Genomic DNA, 25,462 nt, shown 5'->3' with positions numbered 1-25,462 from the left:
CAAGAGAGCATATGAGCCAAGAGCCATGAGAGAATTTCTTTGTTAAGGAATTATATATTCCCAAATTTTTACAGGCTTGCAGTGGCCACGCCCCTTCTGGCCAATGATCTCTGTTCCTAGGTATGACTGACAGGCAAGTACCTTCCTTATGTCACCCCCAAGTTCACTGGGCATGTGTCTATCTCCCCTTTGTTGGACTCCTTCCCCCAGTGTTTTGCAGGGAATGGGCTAGTGGTTCCCCGGGGAGTGTGAAGTTACAGCTTCTTGGTGAAGCTGCCCAAATAACATGCCTTCCCTGTATTCCTTTCCTATTGTTAATAACTAGCTAATTACAATGGTATCACTCTGAGTCCTCATCTGCCTCTTTTATTCAGTCCATCCCATAAAGGTTGGTGGTCTTCAGGGTGCTATGAAGCCTCATCTCTTCCCACCATCCTGAGCCATCTTACCACAGCCTAGGCCTATGGCTTCAACCATACCCTCCATGCTGATAATTCCCAAATCTAGATTGCTAGCTTAGATCTTGCACCTAACATACTGTTGGCCAAGGGACATTTATACACATGTCCCATAAGGACTTCAGAATGAACATGGCCACACAGGAACTCATCACATTCCCGCAGTCTAGACCTACTGGGGAAATCTCAGTGACCTCCCCTCTTCCCCATCCTTCCTACCAGTGCTCAGCAAAGTCCTATATCAGCTGTGAAATGTCCTTTGACTGTGTCCTCCTCTCTTCATCCCCACTGCCATTCTGAGTCTAATGCAATGCAATCCTCTTTGGTCTGCCACCAACTCCTCCCCCTGTAGTCCAGCCTCCACATGGCCAGAGTGAGTTTTCAAAAATGCCAATCAGCACCCTTTCCCTCTCAGGAGCACGTTCCTTGCTTTTCCCTCCCACTCCCCTTCTCCTCAGGTGCATTACCCTTGCTTTCCCTCTCCTAAGCTCCGAGGGTCCTTCTTTTGCTTCTAGAACTTATTTCCTGAGCCTGTGGTAGCTCAGCTGGCTCACTTCTACTACCTCTGTAACTTTCTCTTTTCATTTGAAAGAACAAAAAAAGGTTTGAATCTTTCAATGGATTAGAAAATGTCTTTAAGACTAAATTCCTGCCCTTGCCAGTTTGGCTCAGCGGTTAGAGCGTCGGCCTGCGGTCCCGAGAGACCCGGGTTCGGTTCCCACTAAGGGCACGTACTTCGGTTGCAGTTTGTCCCCGGCCCTGGTTGGTCGTGCGGGTGGCAGCCACTCGATGTGTCCCTTCACGTCGATGTTTCTCTCTCTCTCTCCCTCCCACTCTATCTGTACAAAAAAATGGAAAAATATCCTCGGGTGAGGATAAAAAAAAAAAAAGACTAAATTCCTTTCTGGCTACATATGTAACCCCTTTCCATCTCACATGCTACATTCAAACATTATTGTACTCCTTAAAAACACCACTCAGTATATGACATAGCGGGTAAAAGCGTGAGCATCGGAATCTTGGCTCCGTAAGTTACTAGGCACTCCGTAAGTTACTTCTCTTTTTCTGTGGTAGATTTCAAAAAAAAAAAAAAAAAAAAGCCACTGAGTCTGTTCATCACTTTGCAATGTGACTTTGCACAGGCTTTGAATCTGGATTTGGCTACATGATTGGCTTTGGCCAGTGGGACAGCAAATATAATACAAGCAGAGATCTGAAAAGCCTTTGTGCTTTTTGCTTATCTTCATGCTGTGCTTGGACCCCTGAGACCACCAAGTGAATAAGCCCAAGCTAGCCTGCTGGAAGCTGGAAGGACATGTGGAGAACTGAGGCACCTGACAGACAATTTGCCCAGCTCCAGAATGGAGTGAGGTCATCCTAGATCATCCAGCCTCCAGCTGACCTGTCAGACAAATGGTAGACCCCAGTAGAGATCAGCTGAATCAGCTCAAATCAGAACCTCCCAATCGGCCCACAAAATTGTGAGTAAAAGTTATGTGATTTTTTGTTTTGTGTTGCCCAGTACTTAAGAAATAACTCAGTATATATATATTTAATTCTCACTTGAGGACACTTTTCCATTGATTTTTTTTTTTTTAAAGATAGAGTGGGAGGGAGGAAGGGAAGGGGAGAGAGAGAGAGACAGAAACATGGATGTGAGAGAGACACATCGATTGATTCTTCCCACAGGACCCCAACCTGGGCCAGGGATTGAACCTGTAACCCAGGTATGTGCCCTTAACCGAGAATCAAACCCGTGACTCTTCAGTCCATGGGCTGACACTGTAACCACTGAGCCAAACCAGCCACGGCAATGCAATTTTTTTTAAGCAACAGTCTTATTGAAGTATAATTTACATACCATGAAAGTCACCCATTTTAAGTATAAACATGAATGAATTTTAGAAAAGTTTAGAGTCATGGAATCATCACTGTGTTTAGAACATTTCTATCACTTTAAAAAGTTGCCTTGAAATGCCCTGGCCAGTTTGGCTCAGCAGTAGAGCATCGACCCACAGACCATAGGGTTGCGGGTTCAATTCTGGTCAAGGAAGGGCATGTACCTTGGTTGCAGTTCGTCCCTGGCTCTGGTCGGGGTTGTGTGGAAGGCAACCAGTTGATATGTCTTTCTCACGTCAATGTTTCTCTCTCTCTCTCTCTCCCTTCTTTCCCTTCCTCCTTCCCTCCCATTCTATCTGAAGATAAAAATGGAAAAAAGTATCTTCGGGTAAGGATTAAAAAAAAAAGAAAAGCTGCCTAGCACCTGTTTGCAGTTAATTGCCTCTCCCACTCCAACACCAGGCAACCACCTATCTGCTTTCTGTTTCTATAAATTTGTCTTTTCTGGTCAGTTCATATACATGGAATCATACAATCTGTGGCTATGTGCATCTGGCATTTTTCACTTAGTGTAATGTTTTTGAGGTTTATCCATGTTGTAGCATGTGTCAGTAGTTCACTCCTTTTTAAAATATTGTTCGATTGCATAGATACATCACATTTTGTTTATCCATTCACCATCTGATGGGCATTTTGATTGTTTTCAGTTTGGGGGTATTACTAATAATGTTGCTATGGACTTTCATGAACAAGTCTCAGTGTGAGCCTATATTTTTCATTGATTTTTATTTTTAGAGGGAGAGAGAGCCAGCCAGAGAGAACCATCGATCTGCTGCTTCCTGTATGCCCCCTACTGGGGATCTGACTGGGAATTGAACCGACAACCTTTCAGTGTATGGGATGATGCTCAACAAACTTAGCCACACTGGCCAGGGCTGGACATATGTTTTTATTTCTATTGGGTGGAAATCTGGGAGTGGAATTCCTGAGTCATATGGTCAGAGGATGTTTAACTTTTTATGCAACTGACAAACCGTTTCCCAAAGTAGCTGCACCATTTTACATTCCCAATAACAGTGTACGTATGAGGGTTCCACATCTTGTGTCTCCTAGCCACCTAGAAGCTCTTCTCGCTGGAGTTGTTAAGCTGTGAGAATGTGAGCCTGCTGCTACCAACAGCTATTCATGTGTTACATCATTTATTTAACAACTATTGTCTGAGTACTTACCATTAGGTGGTAGGCTCTGGCTCTGCAAGAAGTCCCTGTAAGATGGAGAGAGACAGCCCCCACCCCAGGTGATATTGTTTCAGCTGGTCCTGGTCCCCCCTGAACCTTCCGGTTGCAGGAGGTGGGGATTTCTGATGAGAGTTTGAGTTGCACCTGCTGCCACTGGCAAGGCTTGGCAGTGCACCCCTCCAACCCACCAGGACCCAGATAAGTCCTAGTGGCTGTTCTCCCCACATTCCACAGGGAACACCAACCAGCATTGAAAGTTTGGGTGTAACAGAGGTGCCAGGAGATGGTGGTGCCAGCAGTCTGTGGCAGTACCAATGGAAGCCAGAGAAAGGCCTGGTGGATGCCAAGAGGGGGTTAGGGTATGGGTCAGGCACGGAGCACAGGAAATTCAGGATATACAGATACGGATGTAGATGTAGATGTAGGGAGATGGGAGAAAGCAGAAGGGAAGAAAAGCAGCAACTTGTTAGCCGTGTCTCTGGGTCTTAAGATTGTGGGAGCCTTTATTTTGTTACTGATTTTGCTTACAGTGACTTCAAACTTTCATTTTCTACAAATATTATATACTCGTTTTTTTGTTTTATTTTTTTGTTTTTTATGTATTGAGTTTTAAATGAAAAAAAAAAGACCCCACCATAATTGTTTTATTTATTTAAAAAATTTTTTTTTCTTTATTGATGTTAGAGGCAGAAACATTGATGAGAGAGCCCTGGCCGGTTTGGCTCAGCAGTTAGAGCGTCAGCCCGTGGATCAGAGAGACCCGGGTTCGGTTCCCGCTAAGGGCACGTACCTCGGTTGCAGTTTGTCCCCGGCCCCGGTTGTGTGGGTGGCAGCCAGTCGATGTGTCTCTCTCATGTCGATGTTTCTCTCTCTCTCTCTTCCTCCCTCTATTCTGCTCTATCTGAAGATAAATGCAAAAATGCCCTCGGACGAAGATAAAAAAAGAAACATTGATGAAAGAGAACATCAACTGGTTGCCTCCTGCATGCCCCCCACTGGGGATTTGGTCCACCACCTGGACATGTGCCCTGACCGGGAATCAAACCAGCGACCTCCGGGTGCATGGGTCGATGCTCAACCACTGAGCCACACTGACCGGGCCATAACTGTTTCTTTTAAAAGGAGAATTAAAGTTCTGGGGAAGTTCTGTATGTAGCTGAGAGAGAGGGAGAGAAAGAGAAAGAGAGAGAAACATTAGAAATATCAATTGGTTGCCTTCCATACATGCCCGGACCAGGGATCGAACCCACAACCCAGGTATGTGCCCTGATCGGGAATCGAATTGGCAATACTTTGGTGCACAGAACAATGCTCAACTAACTGAGCCACTTAGCTGGGCGATGGCAGTATGTTTAGACATAAAGAAACTGAGACCCAACGACTGGACAGTCAGAGCCAGGACTCAGAAGCAGGTGTCCAGACTTCAGCTGGCGAGCTTGCCCGTAGCTCCCCTGGCGTGTCCACCTCTGCACTTCTCCCAGATTTCCACAATTAGGTGAGGATGGGTCTCCTTCAGGGCTTGGTAGAGTTGATCTTTGCAGGCCCAGGCCCAGGACTTGCTGAAGCTGAACAGCTTCCTCATCTTGTCCGGATTGGTGGGCTCAGCCCGCACCCTCTCATATTGCTCCTCGCTCAGCACCTGCCCATGCAGCTTGTCCAGGATTGGGTCCACTGACGTCACTCGAGCCACCAGCTGCTCCCGATGTTGGTCCACAAAGTGCAGCAAGGTTGGAGCCTCTGGGGATGAAGGCGAGCCTGACAATGAATAAAGAAGCTTTCACCGCAGCCTCTGCATCTGATCCCTACCTGTAGTTCTTCACCCACCTGGTCTGCATCCCTGGCTCCTCCCGTGCCTATGAAAACATTGGACCACCAGATAAGTGCCTCTGCTTACCCTAGGATTCTTGATAGAGGCATTTTAGGCTGTCCTGTGGACGGTGCCAGGCCTCCATGGGCAGAAATAAGGGGGATGGGGACAGACTCTGCCCTGGGGCAAATACTATTCTTCAAGGACTGATCTCTTGTGAGGTTTAAAGGGTTCCTTTATTTCTCTCCTCCCTCCACTCCAGGACCAGATAGTCCATCCCAGAACTACCAAGGCTCCTGTGGTCGCTAACAGCTGTTACTGACCTATCAGGGCTTGAGAGACCAGGGTAGCTGCAGGTCTGAGGTCTCCTGGAAGAAAACAGATATGAATAAACATCTGTCACAGTGGTAGTTATTATTTTATTTTTTACTTTTTTGGGTACCTGTCCCTAGTGGGAACCGAACCCAGGACTCTCCAGTCCGCAGGCCGATGCCCCAACCGCTGAACCAAACCGGCCAGGGCAACAGTGGTAGTTATTAATGCATGATAATCCTTAAAAATCCTCCCTATGTCTCGTTTTTGAGATTCTTTGATTTCTGGAAGCAGCTACAGACTAATCTTGGTAGAAGTTGGAGTAAGCATTGCAAGGGCCCTTAGAGATTATGTAGGTGAATCCTTATGCATATGGGGAAACTGAGGCTCAGAAGCCATGATCATAGACAGAGAGACAAACAGCAATTTCTTCCTCAACACTGCAGGCAAGGTTTAATTCAGTCTTGGCCTGAATGGAACCCTGGTGGAGAAAGAACCGTGTTCCTTGCTAGATAGCTTCAACTATGAGATCTCCTTTCTGAGCAGAAGTCTTCCTCTGTGGACTTGTTTGGCCTCTAGATCCACACGGTTTGTTTCGGATTTTGATGTCAGGACCAGGATCAAGAAAAGCTTAGCACTGGGCATACTGGATGCGTTTCGACAGGAAAATGAAACAACAAATGGAGGGACACCATCACTCGCATAAGGAAAGGAAGGGGGAATTCACAGCAGCTCCTGTGGACAACGCCTGAGATTTTGAGCCGACCCAAGTTCTGTGTGAGCTGAGAGTGTGGGGGTGAGCACGAGCAAGCGGAGCTCCGGTTGCGGTGCGGGGAGCACCGGGTTCACTTGGATGGATGGAGGACGGCGCTGCATGTCCTCCAAGCTGACTGGACGGACTTAGAGTCCATCCTGACTCATCCTCAAATGGGCACATCTACTGAGGAAGGTGACTAAAAGGGCAAAGATGTTAGAATCCAAAATATAAAAGGAATGATGGAAGAAAATAGAGATATTTAACTAGCATAGGAAGAGACCTCAGGGAGCCTTTGATCAGTCTTCAGGTACCTGAAGGGGTTTTCCATGGGGATAGAGAGAAATTCTTAGCTCCAAGGGGCAGAGTTAACACTACGGGGAGGAAGAGGATTGCTTATTACAAGGAAAATAACAATATTGCTACTATTTATAAGGACCACTGCATGAGGTATGTACATACATCATTCATTTAATCTTTCCAACAATCCTACAAGTTAGGCAATGTGACCCTCCTTTTATTTTATTATTATTTTTCTTTATTGATTTTTAGAGAGAGAGAGAGAGAGAGAGAGATGGAGAACATCGATTGGCCACCTCCTGCACCCCCCCCACTGGGGATCGGGCCCACAACCTGGGCATGTGTCCTGACCGGGAATCGAACCAGCGGCCTCTTGGTGCATGGGTCGACGCTCAACCACTGAGCCACACACCGGCCGGGTGTGACCCTCCTTTTATAAATCAAACAAGTTAAGTAATTTTTCCAAGATCACCCAGCAAGTAAGTGCCAAAGTGAGATTCAAAGGAGACCTGATGCCGGGCTGTTAGTTCACACCTGTGATTGCGCCCAAGCCAGGACTGAGTAAAAAATATTCTCTTTCCTACCAAAATATATATATATATATATATATATATATATATATATTCTCTTTCTTTGCACTGGGAAGCCTGTAGGAGCAGCCCAGGAGGCCGATTCACTGTATTTCAACAGTGGACATGGGCTGGTTTTTCCTAGAAGGACCTTTTAGGAGATTTTGCTTCTTTGGGGTTTTGGTGCTGATTTTTTTTTTTTTGTACGTGCCCTTAGCGGGAACCGAACCCGGGACTCTCCGGTCCACAGGCCGACGCTCCAACCACTGAGCCAAACCAGCCAGGGCAGTTTTGGTGCTGATTTAAGAGGCTGTAAAATTTTATTCATTCCAAAAGTTTATTATTTGGTTCCCTCTTATCTACTTAGAAAATATCTGAATGATCCAGGTTAGCATATGTGCTATTGCCATAAGTGGCTTAATTCATACAACCATATAACTGTCTAGTCTTATCCTTTCACTCATATCCAATCTATTATGAGAAACTTTGCCAAAGGCCTCGTGGGTGTCAACGTCTGTTAAATCAAGGGCAGTGCAGAGACACCATGGTGCATGGGAGAGGTAATGGAGCGTAGAGTCAGATTAACTTGAGTTCAAATGCTAGTCATTCCAACTGTTATGTAACTAGAAAAAAAATCACATAACTTCTCTGGGCTATTTCTTCTCATTAGCAAATGGTGATCACACACACACACACACACACACACACACAGAGGCAGACTCTTTTATTGACTTTCTGTTTCCCAACACTGAGATCCCTGGACTTGTATTGACTTTACCTGATTTCACCAAAGCCTCCCATACCAGAGTCTCATCTTTTTTGTTTCTAATTTGCAGCCTGATCCCTGACCCCAAAGGGCCAATGTAGAACTCACAGAAGAGCTGGGGTTTCCCAGAGCTGCGATAGCAGAGCTCCAGTTCCTGTAGGAAAAAATTGTCATGTGAGAAACCACTATTCATCCTGCAAGTGAGGTCTCTCCCCACCTGAAACCTTCTTGGCCCTGCTCAGCCCCATGAGGATCCTTGGATGATCTGTACTGAGATTAATCACCACCTCAGACACTGATCTTCTCTTCGTTTTCCACAAACCCTGACTCAGGAGGAAGAGGACACAGCTAGGTACCCCCTGGGTGAATCAGGACTCATCCATAAAGTAGTGCTCACTTATCCTAAATCAGATTCTTCTCCCTTCATCTTGAACCAGATCCTTCTTCCTCCACCTCCCCCATCTTGAACCCAAATCCTCATTTCTCCAGCCCAAAGCCTGTCTTCTCAATGGATCCTAAGCTTGACGTACTTTCAATTAACAAAAAATGTATGTCCATCCCCTTTCCTAAATCACATTCAAGATGACTCTTGATTCCCAACTGTCTTCTAAACACTTTCATGTCCAGTTTCCCCAAAATCATTAAATGGCACTACCACCTGCTGAGAACTCATGGCCCAGATTTAGGCCATCATCCTTCACTCCTACCTTTCTCTCCCATACACTGAGTTGGCTCTATTTCCAACATATATTCTGAATCCACCAACTTATCTTTATCTTGGCTGCTTCTTCTCTAATCAAGCCACTTGCAGGTCCTGCATATACTATACTATAGCAACAGCCTTTTGACGTGTCTTTTTTTCTTTCTTTCATTTTTTGTTCAGATAGAGTGGGAGGGAGAGAGAGGTAGAGAGAGCGAGAGAAACATCGACGTGAAAGGGACACATCGAGTGGCTGACACCCGCACGACCAACCAGGGCCGGGGACAAACTACAACTGAGGTACGTGCCCTTAGCGGGAACTGAACCGGGTCTCTTTGGACCGCAGGCCGACGCTCTAACCGCTGAGCCAAAATGGCCAGGGCTTGACCTGCCTTTTGTTTTCACTCTTGTCTTCTTATCATCCATTCTTACCTAGCAGCCAGACGCTCTGAGATATTGTCATTGCACTTAGAACAAAATCCAAACTCCACATCAGGGCAACAAGGTCAATGGGCCCTAGGAAATCTCTGTCTCTTGTGTAAACCCATCTTACTTCTCTCTTTTGCTCCACTCATTAAGCTCTGCCACAAGACCTCCTATTTGTCACATGGAGGGATCAAGGGTGCCTGTTCCGCTCGGCTGGTGTGGCTCAGTAGATTGAGCACCATCCCATGAACTGAGAGGTCCTGGTTCTATTCCCAGTCAGGGCACATGCCCGGGTTGTGGGCTCTATCCCCAGATGGGGGTGTGCAGGAGGCAGCTGGTCAATGTTTTTCTCTGACATTGATGTTTCTATCTCTCTCTCTCTAAAAAATCAATGAAAAAAATGGGTGCCTGTTTGCCTGTTGCTCTATGCCTCTGCACCTGAAGGGTTCTGATACAAATGTCCATGTCCCAGACCCTTCTTGTCACCCAGGACTCAGCTCATATGTCACTGCTCAGAGACTCCTCCCCTGACCACCCAGTATAAAGTATCTCAAGTCACTCTCTTAAATGGCATAGTTGTGTTTTTCTCATAGCACTCCATGGTTCTTGGTCTATTTCTTTAATTACGTAGGTCTCATCCACCAGAATGTCATCTTCCCAAGGTCATGGTCTGTCTTGTTCACTGGACTATCACACATGAAGACAGCACATGGTTGGTACTGGATAAATATTTGTTGAATGACTTAATTATGTCTCTCATCCCTTGTTAAGAATTGACACAGCAGGAAAGTCTAAGGTATTTGTTGTTGTATACATGTTTTTCAACTCAAAAGATATATAACACTTCTTCATTACTACTGGAAATGTCTTCCATCTGCCATTGTCACTTAAAGTGGTCCAAGGACTCATCTGAGAAAAGAAGAAAATGAAGGACTGACCCTGGTTCAACAACAGACTACCATTCAGTTGAAACTCTGACACTGAGCAGCAAAATATAGCCAATGGTAAAAATTTGGATATCATGGATAAATGTCCAGTGGCCTGACATTGTCCACTGTCAGTGGAAAGGGGAGACTGAGAAGAAATAAAAGACAGCCCCAGATGTCCAGATCTGGTGTGATTCTCACAGCTTGACTTCAGTGTTATTACAAACTCATCTGAGGCTGCCATCTCTGCCATGTTGTCCTCCTGTTGGCCATACGCAATCTCACAATTGTCGAACATCGTCCCAACCCACTGAAAAATGAGCTATTTTAGCAATTATACCTTTATACTTGCTGTGCCTGCCCTTTCTAGAGAGACAATGTGTTGATGTTCCCAATCACAGAACTGCCCTATCTTCTCAGAACACCAGATCTAGACCGAATCTCCATTTCCTGAAATCTTCCCCCAAATTACACAACCAAGGCCCCAATTCTGAAATAGGTTCTTTCTGAGGCCCTTGATCTGAGGGGCCCTACAGTTGCCATCGGTGCATGTTCTCCCATTGCAATGAGTAAGAACCCCAGTATGTTCAGCTACCAATGTGTTTTGGGTGGTTTTAATTGGAAAGCATCGACACCCTACAGCCCAACATTTCTCAGAGCCCCTACATCAGACCCCATTGTTGTCCCGATCCTGAATGTAGCCCTTTCTCCTACTATCTATTTTTCTTTCAATCTTTGAAGGATTCCTGCTCGCCCCATGTCCCACTTGCTATCTTCCCAACCCCAACTGGGCCTGTCCCTTGGAAAGCTCTGAGACCTGACCCACAGCTATTCCCAAGCATGACCTCTGATCTTAGGGAGGGAGAAATATCTGGGCTGCTCACCTCAGGGATTATTTCCATTTCCTGTGGACCAGACACAATATATTGGGAGCCTATGTGGAGCGGGGTCAGCGGGGGTGGCTTGGGTATTCGCACAAACTGGAACTTAGTTTTTTCATCATTGATCGCCTAAGGAACACATAGAACACTGATCAGAAGAGGAGGGCGTCTGGGTCTGGCCCCATAGAATCTGGTCTAAACAAAGTGAGGTGATGCTTTCACATATTTATGTGGGTGGAGGAACTATACTACTCATAGCCCCCTCGCCCCCCTCCCCTGACATGACTGCTACACAGAGAACCCCGTACTTGAGCTGAGCTACGTTCAGAGTGGGAATTAGGGCATTGCTAGAGAAGAAGTGAGAATGGAGGCATGAATACAGCTCCAGGCATGGAGCCCTCTCATCCTTCTGACTCCTGGAAATAGGCTGCAAAAGGGTGTCCAGTGATGAGTGGTGGGGCAGTGAACCCAGTTGAGAGAGGCCTTAGGAACCCAGGAGACCATCCATGGCCCACCCGTAAGCCCAGTCGACCCATCTATACATGACACGCACCCATCTGGATGCATGTCATGTCTCTGTCAGCCCACCCTGGACTGGCCTTTCTGGCTCTGGAAGTAACCTTCTCAACGGTGCAGTCGCTGGGGATTAGGTAGAGGTGGAAGTTGACTTCCTCGGGATGGAGGCGATGGTAGAGCAACACATTGCAGATGACAGGAATGCCCAGGGAAGCATGGATCTTTCTCAGTAGAACCCCCATGGGGGAGAAGCTGGGGTTCTCTAGGACAGTGTAATGGGGCTCCACCTTGGCTGGCTTCTCCAGAAGTATCCCATCCTCTTTAAAGTGGGCCACTTGGAAACAGGAGATGTCCACATGTCCCTCTGTGAAAAAATGGATTAGCGTGGTGAGTACTTAGTGCCCTCACTGAGTCAGGCTAGACTGGGGCAGTGAGGAGCTTGGGCGTAGGCTCAGTGGCCTTTCTGGGAGACCCAGCAGGGAAGGCAGCATGCCTGTGTCTTGGGCCCCTTGGGGCTGAGGTCAATAGTTTCTCTACAGCTGGAGACCACTGGAATCCCCTCAAGCCAAACCTATACACAGCCGCTGTCCTTGAGCCAGGAAGATATTGATCCCATGGTTACCTGTGTTACCGTGGATTCTGTAGCTATGAGGACTATTGAGTAATGCTGGCGGGTGTGATCCAGACAGGCAGAAACAAGGAGAATGGGACAGTGGAAAATAGAATGACCAAGGGTAGTGTACATTTGTCAAGTGTTTGGTCAACCATCATTCCGAATCTTGTTTTGGGGGAGAACCTCCTCCTCCATCACTGTATGGGTCTTGGCAAAATACAAGCTGGGCCTCCCATTGGGGAAGCTGTTACCCCTTCGAAAGGATGACACAGGTGTGTAAACAAGACTTGACCAATGGATGCTACTAGCCAGAACCTTGATCTAGAGGTGGTAAAGCACGGAGGAAAAGACAGGGGTTCTTCGGCAGCAGCAGTGGGGTCAATAGGCCAGCAGCCACCGCGGCAGGAGGGTTCTGCAGTGGTCGTGCCTACAGCACAAGTCTCTCCATATTTTTCTTGTTTGGACCTTGGCTGTGTTCTTGGTTTCTCAACAGTCTTTGGTCACTGCCTTTTTATTTTCTCTTTAAGACTTGTTGCCCAATTGTTTCTTAAGTCTATGAGCTACTCAATAATCTTCTTATACATTCCTTTTCTGCCCAAATCAGCCTCAGTCTGCATAGGCACCAATCAGCACATGGTTGACTGGTTAATCCCAGGAGGGGCCGTGGAGACTGCTACTTAAGTTTATTCACTTATTCATTGCTCTTGTTTTTGCATGAACAATAATATCATAGTGGTATACACTACCTGACAAAATACAGAAGTATTTCCTCTGATCTCACCAAGCAATACAACTACTATAACCATCTTTGCTTTTTTCGTTAGTCTGTCTCTGCAGCAACACCTTTCATGTTTTCATTACAGGCCATGTAGCTCTGTTTCCTGCCTTTCCCACGCTCGTTTAAATTGTCCCTGTAGACCTAATGACTGCAGCACATGATCCCTGCCAGTGGGGGCAGCATCCCATAGTTCACCGCTCCTTCTTGTTTCAGCATTGGGGTCGCTTCCACCTTTTCATTATGATAAACAGTCCTGCAATGCACATGCTCCTGCAGAGAACTTTTCAATTTTCCTTGAGCTGTTACCTTGGAATTGTAAGTCCCAAGGGATGAGAAAGTATGTGAAAGAATGAGCATTTCTATAACTTGCCATGTTTTGTCAAATTGCTTCTCCCAGAGTTGGTGCACTTTGCACTGCCTTGGTGACACTAAGTGGATGGTGTCACCTCACTCTCCACAGAACTGGAATGTCCTCGTGTGTCAGAGGGGTGAACTGAAGCCCCTGGAGGGAAGTGCTGTTTCACTCCATAGAAGGTGAGGTTGGAAGAAGTAACCCATCCCAGCTTGTTGTCTGAGCCCTCGGCACCTTCTCCCTTGTGCTTGGGCCTCTATAGCACCTGACTCATCTAGCACCTCCCTCCCCACTGTTTTACTCCTGAATTTTCCCTGGTTAATCTTCCCCAGTGACCCGTCTGTCACGCCAGCCTTCCCTGGGCTTTGAGGCTCTCCCCTGGGGACTGGCCTCTGTTTCTCCTGCGCCCCCACTTGCCTCCTGATGAACAGCTTGAATTGTTCACCAAACCTTGTGGTCTCAATAAATGAGGCTCCCCTGGGTCTGGGCAGTGCTTTGCTTGTTTAGTTTTCTCATTCTATTTTTTCTTTCTACTAGTTTGTAAATTTTTCTTACATATATATGTTTTTGACTGAGGATGCTAATATTTTAATGTGTGTACTTAAAGTCTCAAGTAAATCAATGCCTGTACCTAGAGGTGATACAACTATATTCAACTACTGGAAGGGCACTATAATTTAATCCATCAAGCTGTACAGTCATGCACAGCTGAACTATGGGGATGTGCTCTGAGAAACGCATCCCTCGGCAATTTCGTTGTCGTGTGAACATCATAGAGTGCACTTACACAAACCTAGATGGTATAGCCTACTACACACCTAGGCTGTATGGAATACTACCATCCTGTATGTGGTCTGTCACTGACTTAACCGTCGTTATGTGGTGCATGACTGTAAATGAAACATTAAAATTATATTCCCTTTCTTTTCTGAATAAACTATACATATCATAAAAGTGCTTACGACTGATATAAGCTGTAATATGAATTGCTTATTAAATCATTCTGTCATAATTGAATAGAGTTCCTGTCCGAGTCATGATTTGACATGGGGAACCACATCAGGTTCTTGTAACTTTCGTATTAAGTTGATAAACATTAGGTCTCTGGCAGCCAGCCCTGGCCGGGTGTGTATCTGATGCCACTCATGGCCCGGACTGACGAGCCTGTGCCTCAGCCCCTCCAACCACACTGCTCCTGCTGCCCACGAGGCTCAGACTGTACTGCCTATGCCTGGGTGAGTGGAGAGATGCCCCCCAGCCACCTCATCTACGCCTGCACATATGCAAACCCTGTTACTCGCCCCCGTGGCCACTACTGGATGATGTTGTTGGGTCGCTTCTGGTCTCAAAAACTGGAGAATTTCTCTTTGCTGATCAGTACTGAAGTATTTCAGCATTTTAACCCGGATGGCAGTACCGGTGCCACCTTCACCCTCCTTGTGGACTATACACGAAGACCTTTGGGTTCTTGAGCACTCTGCCTGCTATTGTCGCATTTTAGTTTTCTCTCTTTTAAAAACTCCACACATCAGCCCTGGCCGGTTTGGCTCAGTGGTTACAGCGTCGGCCTGCGGTCCTGAGAGACCCGGGTTCGGTTCCCGCTAAGGGCATGTACCTCGGTTGCAGTTTGTCCCCGGCCCTGGTCGGTCGTGCGGGTGGCAGCCACTCGATGTGTCCCTTTCACATCGATGTTTCTCTCTCTCTCTCTGTTCCTCTCTCTCCCTCCCACTCTACCTGAACAAAAAATGGAAAAATGTCCTCGGGTGAGGATAAAAAAAATAAAATAAAATAAAATCTCCACACATCAAACACTTTTACTGGTGTTTTATCCAGTCATCGGTTTGTTAGATTTACCCAGGTGCATTTTAGTTTCTTCGCTGATCATTTAATCTTGCACCCCGCACCTTCCATGTGGGATTATTTTCTTTTTGCCTGAGGTTTTGACAGTGAGCTTATATGTTTTGGAACTTTACCTGTTAGAAGTCTTTGGAGGTGGGAGAGGTTGGGATAACCACCTAACCCTTTATGGTGCTGTCTCCTACTGAGATGCCCTTCTTTTGTGGCTTGAGCTCTCAAGTGGAGTTAGGTGACACTGTTTCTTCTCTCTGCCTGTAGCAGTAGCACGACTTCCTACTTGTTGTTAGTCTCTAGGTACCTAAACCTTTCTTGTTTGTTCACTTAGCCTTACTTTGCAAGTAGTCTTGTGTTTGAAAAGTCTCTTCAAAAAATCTCAACTGAGTATATCATATATTTTCTGCTGGGACCCTGAGTGATACAATGTATGGGAAGAAACGTAATAAATGCTAGTTATTATTGTTACTGAGGAGACCACTTTCTATTGCAGGAAAATTTCAAGTAATTCAGGCAAAAATGATTATGACCCTGGGGGACACAATGTTTCAAAAAGATATGCCTAGAGAGCGGCGGAATGAGGGATATAGCTGTCTCCACTTCTACAACCGTCTCTCGGTCTTTCTTTCTTTTTTTTTTTTTATCCTCACCTGAGGACATTTTTCCATTTTTTGTTCAGATAGAGCAGGAGGGAGAGAGAGGAAGAGAGAGAGAGAGAGAAACATCGATGTGAAGGGACACATCGAGTGGCTGCCACCCGCACGACCAGGGCCAGGGACAAACTGCAACCAAGGTACGTGCCCTTAGCGGGAACCGAACCCTGGTCTCTCTGGACCGCAGGCCAACGCTTCAACCGCTGAGCCAAACCGGTCAGGGCTCTTTTTTTTTTAATCCTCACTCGAGGACATTTTTTGTTCAGATAGAGCGGGAGGGAGAGAGAGGAAGAGAGAGAGAGAGAAACATCTATGTGAAGGGACACATCGAGTGGCTGCCACCCGCACGACCCACCAGGGCCGGGGACAAACTGCAACCGAGGTACGTGCCCTTAGCGGGAACCGAACCCGGGTCTCTCTGTACCGCAGGCCGACGCTCTAACCGCTGAGCCAAACCGGCCAGGGCCGTCTCTCAGTCTTTCTAAGGAGTCCACAAACTCCCCACTCAGGACATTACCCTCTGAATCCATTCCGGGCCCATTCTCATCACCTTCCCTCTACATCTCCTTTCACTTACCCTGGAAGGCCACAAAGTGAGGGAGGTACACAGCGGCCACAGCTCCTGGTTCAGCCTTGATGTCAAAAAGAGGCCCTGCAACCATCCAACTGTGCGGTGGGACCATCTGGTCCAGGAACCGATCCCAAGCACAGAATTCAATCTCAGTGGTCACCAGCCATCTCACCACAAAGTGGAGACCTGTGCTGGGCCAGTGGTAGGAGCCAGCCATGGGGAAGTGAACTCTGGGGAGAACAGGAAGAGGTAGACATTGAATTAGTTACGGTACGCGAGCTCACTGAATACCTGCCGGGTGCCCGGCCCCATGCAGTGCACTGTGTATCTAGTACAGTGGCTGCGAGTTCAGATTCCACAGTCAGAGGAACTTGGGTTTGAGTCCTGGCCCCTCTGCTCTCTACTGTGGATCCCTGAGTGAGTCACTGAACCTCCCTAATCTCAGTTTTCTTATCTGTAAGTAAAGGTAATCTCAGAGAGCTGTGAGTAATAAGTGACCTAATGTGTGCTGACGCTTAGTACATGTCTGGGGTGGTCATCTGTTTCTATAATGATGAGGATGATGAGTATAATAATAATATTCATAATGTTAACATAGAAAAGTATTCTTGTTTTTTTTTTTTTTTTTTATCCTCATTCAAGGACATTTTTCCATAGACAGAGTGGGAGGGAGAGAGAGGAAGAGAGAGAGAGAGGGAAACATCTATGTGAAAGGGACACATCGAGTGGCTGCCACCCGCACGACCAACCAGGGCCGGGGACAAACTGCAACCGAGGTACGCGCCCTTAGCGGGAACCGAACCCGGGTCTCTCCGGACCGCAGGCGGACGCTCTACCGCTGAGCCAAACCGGCCAGGGCAGTATTCTTGTTTTTAAAGGGCCTAATTTTAATAATTTCTAACAATCTACATGGTGATATTAATGATAACTCACTTAGAGCTTAAATCAACTCTTACAGAGATTTTCCCCAGGTCCCCATTGGCAAAGAGTGGGTTCCTGGGATGTCAGCTTCTGTGTGTGTAAGTTGGGAGTAATATTATCCCCCAAATGAGATCACGTCTATGACAGTTGATGGTAATGTGTTATGTGAGGGATCAGGACTGAGATTATAGACATTTATTAGTTATGACTGGGACCCCTCGGAAGGCAGGGCTCCATAGTCATTTCATGGCTCCTGGTTACTGGTATGGTACTTTGCACATAGTGGATGTTAACAAAACAGGAACATGGAAAGAGGTTTATGAAACAGAACAAACCAAACACAACAAGCGGACTTTGGATCCTGATTAGAACAAACCACCTGCAAGGACACATTTTGGACAGTTGAGCATATCTGAATACAGACTGAGTATTAGGTGATATTAAAATGTCTTCTTGTAAATGTTGTTAGATATGATAATGGCATTGTGGTTATGGGAGAAAAGGTCTTTGTGTTTTTCTTTTCTTTTTTTTTTTTTATCCTCACCCAAGGACATTTTTCCATTTTTTGTTCAGATAGAGGGGGAGGGAGAGAGAGAGAGAAAGAAACATGGACGTGAAAAGGACACATCGAGTGGCTGCCACCCGCATAGCCAACCGGGGCGGGGGACAAACTGCAACCGAGGTACATGCGTTTAGCAGGAACCGAACCCGGGTCTCTCTGGACCACAGGCCAACGCTCTAACCGCTGAGCCAAACCCGCCAGGGTGGTCTTTGTGTTTTCCTAAATGCATCACAAAATATTTACGGATAAAATCACTTGATATCTTGGATTGAAAACACTATTACAACAAAAGGGGGAAGTGAATAGTTGAAACAAATTTGGTAAAATGGTTGTTGAAGCTGCATAACGAGTAAGTGAAGGTTCCTTAGATTCTTTTTTGGAGTTGGTTTGCAACTTTTCATAATAAAACCTCTGTTTCCATCATAAAAGCACCAACCCAGTATCTCAGTTCTGTGTCTGTCAGGTGGCTTGGCAATGGGAGAGGGCCCAACGAGCCCTAAGTCGGGTGCTAACTGTCTGCTGGGGCTCAGTGTGGGGACGGTGGGGCGGGGGGGCCAGCCTGGCGCAGCAGAGTCCCTTCACTCACCGGTACAGACTCTTGTCTTTGTCAACCACCTCTATAGCCACAGGCCCCGTGGGGCCCCAGAAGTCATCATTGGTCCCTAGAGGCTCCACCGGTGCGTTCCCCAGATGTTCAGAAGAAGACGGACAGAAGGGTCCCACCTGTGCTACTTGAGGGCAGCTCTCTGGAAAAAGCAGGGCAGTGGTCAGCTTTAGGGTCCCCTGCCTGGCCGCTCTACCCTCTCGGCTAGACCACGCAGGGGCCCTTCCTAAGGCTGGTCTGCCTGGTTCTTGAAGGGAGTGTGTCTGTAGCCTCTGTCCCTGCCCCTGGGACTGTCTGCCTGCTGTCTGAGGAAGCCCAACCTGCTGCCCACCGGCCCCACTCCTGCCCACATCACCCCCTCGCTGGTCCAGAGGTATTGCTCTTCCCAGCATCCACCAGCAAGGTAACTTGCGAGGGAAACATGGCTCAAAAAATGGATGGGTAGGGCTGGAAAGGTTATTCTTGGGCCGCAGAAGCCCAGCATGGGCCTCGGGAGACTGGGCCCTGGATCAGAGTCTGAGACATGCCAGAGATGTCCTGGAGAGAAATAGCCTCAGCCTGAGGCCAAAGAGAGGAAAGCAGAGATCTTGAAGTTCTGGAGTGGGGCAAGGGTCTTCTAGGTGGGCATTTTGCCATGTCCCACAGCACAGGTAGGGGGATGGAGGGCATGCCTGTCCACATTTTCCCTTTCTCATCCCAAGTCATGATGCTTTCCGCCTGGGTCCTTCAAAGTACCTGATTCTGGTTCTTGCCATTTGAGTGGGGACGTGTCCTCATCCATCTGTCCTCCACCTGGGGCCTCCTTAGTGATCATCAGACTTGACTTCCTAGACGCAGAGTTGTTCATTCTCCCTGAGGTCTCGGAGGAAGCTGGGGCTGTCTATGTGACATGCCCACTTAAACTCAACTCATCTGAATTGGAACTCATGGCCTTCACTTGAGACTCTCCCATAGGCCCTGTCTCCGCGAAGGGCCCCCATCTACCCAGCCATCCATGCCAAAATTGGGGCGTGGTCTTGACTCCTCGCTCCCTCTGAGGGCTGACTGAGCACCTTGACACTGCCTCCAGAACAGCTCTCCTTTCTCGTCCTTCTCTGCACCTGCACGGCCACCACCCCAGGCCCAGGCCCTGGCGTCTCCCTAAGGATCCTCTGCTTCTCTTGGTTCTCGCCATCCCGTTTCTATACAGCCTCCGATCTTCACCATGAACCTGACTCAGCACTTTGCTGCTAAACCCTGAAGTCCCTCCTTGTTGCTATTGGGGGTAGAATCAAAAGCTCTTAACACAGCCCAAAGGCCTATGTGTGGTCCTGTCCCACACCCCAGCCCCACCTCACCCAGTCCCACCCTCCTGCTCACTCACCTCTACTCCAGTGCTTCTCCCAGGCCCTTACCTGGAGGCCTTGTTAAAACAGATCCCTGGGCTCACCCCATAGTCTGGCTCAGCCGGTCTGGAGGGGGGCCCAAGATTTCCATTTTTAATGAGATCTCAGGTGATGCTGATGGTGACAGTGCTGGTTCACGGACCACACTTCGAGTAGCACTGCTCCTGGTACCTGGCCTCTTTCTACTCCTCAAAGGAGCTGAGATCAGAGCCTCTACGTCTGCTGGGAATTGACCCCTCTTGGCCCAGCTAAGCCCTCCCATCTTTCATAACTCAGCTCAAGTCCTTTGACCAGTGTCTAATAGACCCATCAATACATTCACCCTGACCCCAGACACAACGGTATAGGTGTGTGTGGGGTAACCTGGGCCTGAGTCCTGGCTGAGTTGAGCCCTCGTTCACGGCCCTGTGCCTGCCACCCTGTGGGTCTGAGGGGAAAGCTTGTTCCCCGATGAACGGCTCCTCCTCCTAAGCCTGGGAGCCCTTTCCTTCCATGTCAGGTGAGGCAGAGCAGCCAGGAGCGGGCACAGGCCAGAGTGCACCAAAGTGAAAGGCCAGTGGGGCTGTCTGTCTCTGCCTCCAACCTTGCCCCACCCCACTTCCGGCCCATGCCTCTGGACCAGCCTCAAGGAGTCAGCCCTGGGCCTAGGTCAGCTCGAGGGGGTTCTGGGTCTCCCCCTTACCCACTGCCAGTGAGGATCAGCTCAGGCTTCTCCTGCGTCAGGGCCCTCAGCATCTCTGCCACCTCGTCACTCAGCTGAGCCTGGTCCAGCCTGCAAGCGCAAAGGGGGCCTGGTTATCCTGGGGCCCCGCACGATCCCAAGGTCCCCAGGGCCCAGAAGCACGGAAATGTCTCTCTCTGGCAGGAACCTCTTGTAGGGTGGCTTCTGCAAAACCAGGTGCTGAGATGGAAAATAGACTTAGGAGGTGTATAGGGAGTGCTTTTGGGTCAACATCAGGACAAAGGAAGGGAGGAAGCAGGATGGGCAGAGGGACAAGTTGGGCTGTGATGCAGTTTCAAGGGATAGAGATGATTCTGTGGGACTTCTAATGTGGGGATGACCCTCCAGAGCTGTTCCATACTAGGAGGAGGGGTGGGTCTTTATACTGCTGCACCAGTCAGTCACTGGATGCAGGCCACCCCCTGAAAGGGCGGTGACCTCGTGTGAGATGGCCCTAGTTGGCAGAGGCCACCCAAGTGGCCGGCTGCTGGCAGCTCTCGCAGGGTCTGGAGTTCCATCTTCATTCCTGAAAGGGAACTGGACAGTACTTCACAGAATCCACCTGAAAACAGCCAGTCCCCATGGCCTCAAACTGACCACATAGGAGTAGCTCCTAGGATTTCCCTCCTGGAGGGTAAGAGATGTCCTGGGAAGAGAGAACCCTGTTTCCACCCTCACAGACCTTGTGCTCTGGGTTTCTGTTGGATTTGGGATAGATGCTGCCCCTCTGGGCCTCCATGCCCTCATCTCCAGCAGGGATGGACCTGCTGTGCCTGTCGTGAGCCATGGACAAGGCAGGTGAGAAGACCCTGCACCCTGTAAAGGGCTCACATCTCTCTCCTTACTGCTGTCAGAGCTGGTCTCCTCTGGGGAAGGTATGGAACCATATTGCAGAAGGCTGTCTGTCTCATCCCAGTCCCAGGGCTCTAGGAAGGAAGGAGGCAGAAATCCTTGCAGGACAACCACGATGTGACCAGGAAGGGGAGAGCAGGGCACAGATGCAGACCTACTGTAAAGGCACAGCTCTGGAGAGGCCCTTGCGCGTACAGGAGACGGTGACAGTCACAGTGCTCAGTGGGGAGGGGTCTGGGGTGGGAGGTGCCAGCCTCACGGAACGGAGTTCCCTCGGTTGTGAAGGGTCAGGGTGGGCTGTGGAAGGACCCACATGTAGAGTGCTAACCCTGCTATCCTGCCCCTGCTGCTGCTTTAGGTTTGAGAAAGGGGGGCCGGTGGAGGAAAGGCTGAGAGCTGGCCGGAGCCTCAGCCAAGGCCTAGGGGTCGGGACATCGAGGTTTGAAGCCAGCTCTGTGAGTGCGACAGGCCCCAGCCAGGAGCTGCAGGCAACGTTCAGTCAGAAACAGCCTGTGGACTCGTTCTCAGACTGGGGAGGAGAGAGGAACTGGCCGGGAGACAGCGTGGGAAATGAGGGCTTGGGGTCACTGCACCGCAGCCACACAGGTCTCCGGTGCTCAGCCCGTTTCTGTCCTGAGGTCTCCCCTGCAGTAGTCTCTTCGTCTGGACTATTCCCCCTGACTGGGTCTGGTCAACTTCTCTTTCTGTTTCAGATCTCAGCCTGATGTCACTTTCCCAGAGAAGCCCTCCCTGCCCCTCAGTCTCATTCCATCCTCTCCCAACATTACACTCGCCCAACACAGTGCACTTTCCCTTCACTGAACTGCACGGAGCTTAGAAACGCACACTGTGTGTTAACATGTGTTTAACATCTATCTCGTTCCCGCTGGAGTGTGAGCCTCAGAGGGCAGGCCCGTGTCTGTAGCTCACTATTGTCCCCTCAGTGCCCTGTGCTTGGCACATGGGAGGCATGCAGTGAATGAGTGAATGAAGCAAGGACGGAAGGACGGAAGGACGGACTGCCCTGAGTGCAGAAGTGGACCTGGGCGTCCCGGAGAACATGTGGCCTCACCAGTGGTTATCATTCGAGTCTCTCAGCTCTCTTCCCAGCACTGTTCTAGTTTTACTTGCATTTTATTTCATCACGTCTATAAGGTGGATATGACAGTCCCATTATACAGATGAAGAAACCGAGTCTCAGATGAAGACTTCCCCAAGTCTCATGGTCTAAGTAAGTGGCAGAGATGAAACCCAAGCAGACCATGCATTTTTCTGTCCTTTTACTTCCCCTGTCCAATTCAGGGCCCCCATATCCCTTTCCATTTCACCCGCTCCGCTTACCTGCCCTCTACCCAGAAAGGATGCACAGGGACTTACCCAAGGTGCCTGAGTTGGCAGTTAGACTGCCTGAGCACTTCACAGAGCAGCTTCACACCGAGGTCACCCAGGTCATTCTGCTGCAAGTCCAGCTTTGTCAGCATAAAGTTGTTACTGAGCATGGAGGCCAGGTCCTTGCAGCAGCCAGAGGTGAGGCCACAGTTGACCAGCCTGTGGGAGAGATTTGCATGGGTCCAGTCATTTTCCTGAGGGCCCTCTCCTTGTGGTAAGTAGGGTCTGGTTTCCCTTTCTAGTACCTGTGGCCTCTTGGGGGTCCTTGGTGACATTAGAGGAAGTTAAAGATGTGTCTGGAGAGAACACTTATAACTGGGGCCATAAGGAGGAGCCTAAATAGAGACTGGTGGGTGGTGTGGAGGTGAGAGGGTTGGCTGGGCTCCCACAGGCAGCAGCTGAGGGCTATCTTAGCTGTGAAAAGTTCCCTCTGAGAAGTCTAGGGTTTAAACTCCAAGCTGGCTCCCCACCACACCGTGGCAGATTAGGAAAGGTGCCCACGTAACACCTGCTGTGAAAAACACCAGAGCAGAGGTTCTGTCCAGCAGGGAGAGGCACTGGGGACTCAGGCACCCACCTGAAGGGCCAGCGCACTAAATTATAGCTACAGCCACTCACCTTGCGCTCCTGCAAAGGGAGGGTGGACTGGACTGGAACTGTGTGAGGAGAGTCAGGGGTTCATGGCACCGGGGAGAGAGCTGGGAAGGAGGCCATCAGGAACCTTATGCTAAAGCAACTGCCCCACCCATTGGGATTTAACCTTGCCCAGCCAGGAGAAGCACAAGATGAGGCTCATTAACCATCAGAGACTACCAGATAGCCAGTAGGCAGAGACAAGTCTCCGAATGCTTTGAGCTTTGGGCTGGGCTCTCAGTTATTGGATTTCAGGGATCTGGGGACCAAACTGTGAAGGCAGCTGCTTGGGCCCCTGGGCTGAGCCATTAACCTATGCTGCAGAAGCCATTTTTCTCAGGTAGAGTTTTCCCATCAAAGCAGCTACAGCCTGGGGGAGGAGGGGAAGCAATTGTCCCACCTATTAGAATTTAACTCCTCTGGCCAGGAGGAGTCAGCACCTAGCACAGAACTGCAACCTGAGGCTCAGTAACTGTCAGAGACTACCAACCAGCCTGCAGGTGGAGATGAGTCTCTGGGTGATTTGAGCCTTGGGCCTGGCTCACGGTTATTGGATTTCAAGGCTCTGGGGTCCTACTGTGAAGGTGGCTGCCTGGGCTTCTGTGCTGAATCATTAACCCATGTTGCAGAAACCATTTTCTTCAGGCAGAGTTTTTCTCTCAAGCATCTTTAGCTTGGAGGGAAGCAAATGCCCCACCTGATGGAAATCTTCTTACCCTGCCCACCTGGGAGAGTTTTTATGCAGCTGAGGGCTACAACCTGAGGATTATTAAGTGACTGAGACGAACAGTCAGCCTGCAGGCAGAGGCTCTGGGATACTTGAATCTTTGCCTGGCCTGTAACTCTACCTGGGAGAGTAAGACCAGACTTTGATGTTCAGATTGGTCTCTTCCACACACATTCAAACCCAGCAGAGGAAGCCACAATCTGTGGAACATCAATACCCACAGGGAGATTTTAGCAGGCTCCAAACCCTGCTGAGACAGCCAAAATAGTAAAACAAAGAAACAGATCCTAAATGAAAGAAAAAGAGAATTCTCCAGAAGAAGGGCCAAATAAAATGGAGATAAGTAAGTTATCAGATAATAAAGTTCAGAGTAATGATTATGAGGCTGCTCAACAGCATGGGAAAAGATAAAGAAGCAATGAAAAATGACCAAATGGAAATCAAGAATGACATAGCAGAAATACAAAACACATTGGAAGGAATAACCAGCAGATTAGAGGAAGCCAAGGACTGGATCAGTGAATTAGAAGACAGGGTAGAAAAAAATCAATCAGAGAACTAAAAAGAAAAATTAAAAAATAGGACAGTTTAAGAGAGCTGTGATCAATATGAACTATAACAACATCTGCATCATAGGAGTACCAGAAGAAGAAGAAAGTGAGCAAGGATTCGAAAATCTGTTCAAAGAAATAGTGGCAGAAAACTTCCCTAACTTGGTGAAGGAAAAAGGCATATAAGTTCAGGAAACACAAGGAGTCCCAGGCAAGAAGAACCAAAAGAAACCCAAGACACATCATAATTAAAATGCCAAAAATGAAAGACAGAGAGAGAATCTTAAGGGCAGCAAGAGAAAAGCAAGAGTTTATTTACAAAGGAGCTCCCATAAGGCTGTCAGTGATTTCTCAACAGAAACGCTACAGGCCAGAAGATATTGGCACAAAGTATTCAAGGTAATGAAAAAAAAAAAAAAGATCTGAATTCAAGACTATTCTATCCAGCAAGGCTATTATTCACAATAGAAGGTGAAGTAAAGAGCTTCCCAGACAGCAGCAGCAACAACAACAACAACAACAACAACAGGATAAAGGAATATATCACCACCAAACCAGTATTGTAATAAATGTTAAAAGGACTGCTGTAATAAGCAGAAGAAATAGAGAGGGAAACATGGGCATAATAAATAAAATGGCAATAAATAACCACATATCAATAATAGCCTTCAATGTAAATGGATTAAATGCTCCAATCAAAAGACACAGAGTAGCTGAATGAATAAGAAAGCATGTTGTCTACAAGAGACCCACCTCAGAACAAAAGACTTACACAGGTGAAAAGTGAAGAGATGGGAAAAATTTTCC

The 25,462-nt window shown here is 48.2% G+C and overlaps 1 protein-coding gene across 1 annotated transcript in view; it reads right to left on the bottom strand.

Moving 5' to 3' along the window:
• Positions 1-4,837: 4,837 nt before the first annotated feature.
• The window catches only part of NLRP1 (NLR family pyrin domain containing 1), a 46,486-nt gene continuing 25,861 nt past the window's right edge, over positions 4,838-25,462 (bottom strand). Inside the window, exons 6-15 of the mRNA XM_036269701.1 lie at positions 22,733-22,903; positions 20,465-20,554; positions 19,133-19,224; positions 18,380-18,539; positions 16,317-16,540; positions 11,597-11,856; positions 10,980-11,105; positions 8,056-8,197; positions 5,666-5,710; positions 4,838-5,290 (exon numbers count right to left, since the gene is read on the bottom strand). Coding sequence (XP_036125594.1) covers positions 4,959-5,290; positions 5,666-5,710; positions 8,056-8,197; positions 10,980-11,105; positions 11,597-11,856; positions 16,317-16,540; positions 18,380-18,539; positions 19,133-19,224; positions 20,465-20,554; positions 22,733-22,903 — 1,642 coding nt within the window. The 3' untranslated portion in view covers positions 4,838-4,958. The remainder of the gene's footprint in view (positions 5,291-5,665; positions 5,711-8,055; positions 8,198-10,979; positions 11,106-11,596; positions 11,857-16,316; positions 16,541-18,379; positions 18,540-19,132; positions 19,225-20,464; positions 20,555-22,732; positions 22,904-25,462) is intronic.

Source organism: Molossus molossus, unplaced genomic scaffold (genome assembly GCF_014108415.1).
Source record: "Molossus molossus isolate mMolMol1 unplaced genomic scaffold, mMolMol1.p scaffold_m16_p_19, whole genome shotgun sequence".
NCBI lineage: Eukaryota > Metazoa > Chordata > Mammalia > Chiroptera > Molossidae > Molossus > Molossus molossus.
This window is presented reverse-complemented; position numbering and strand designations above follow the sequence as displayed.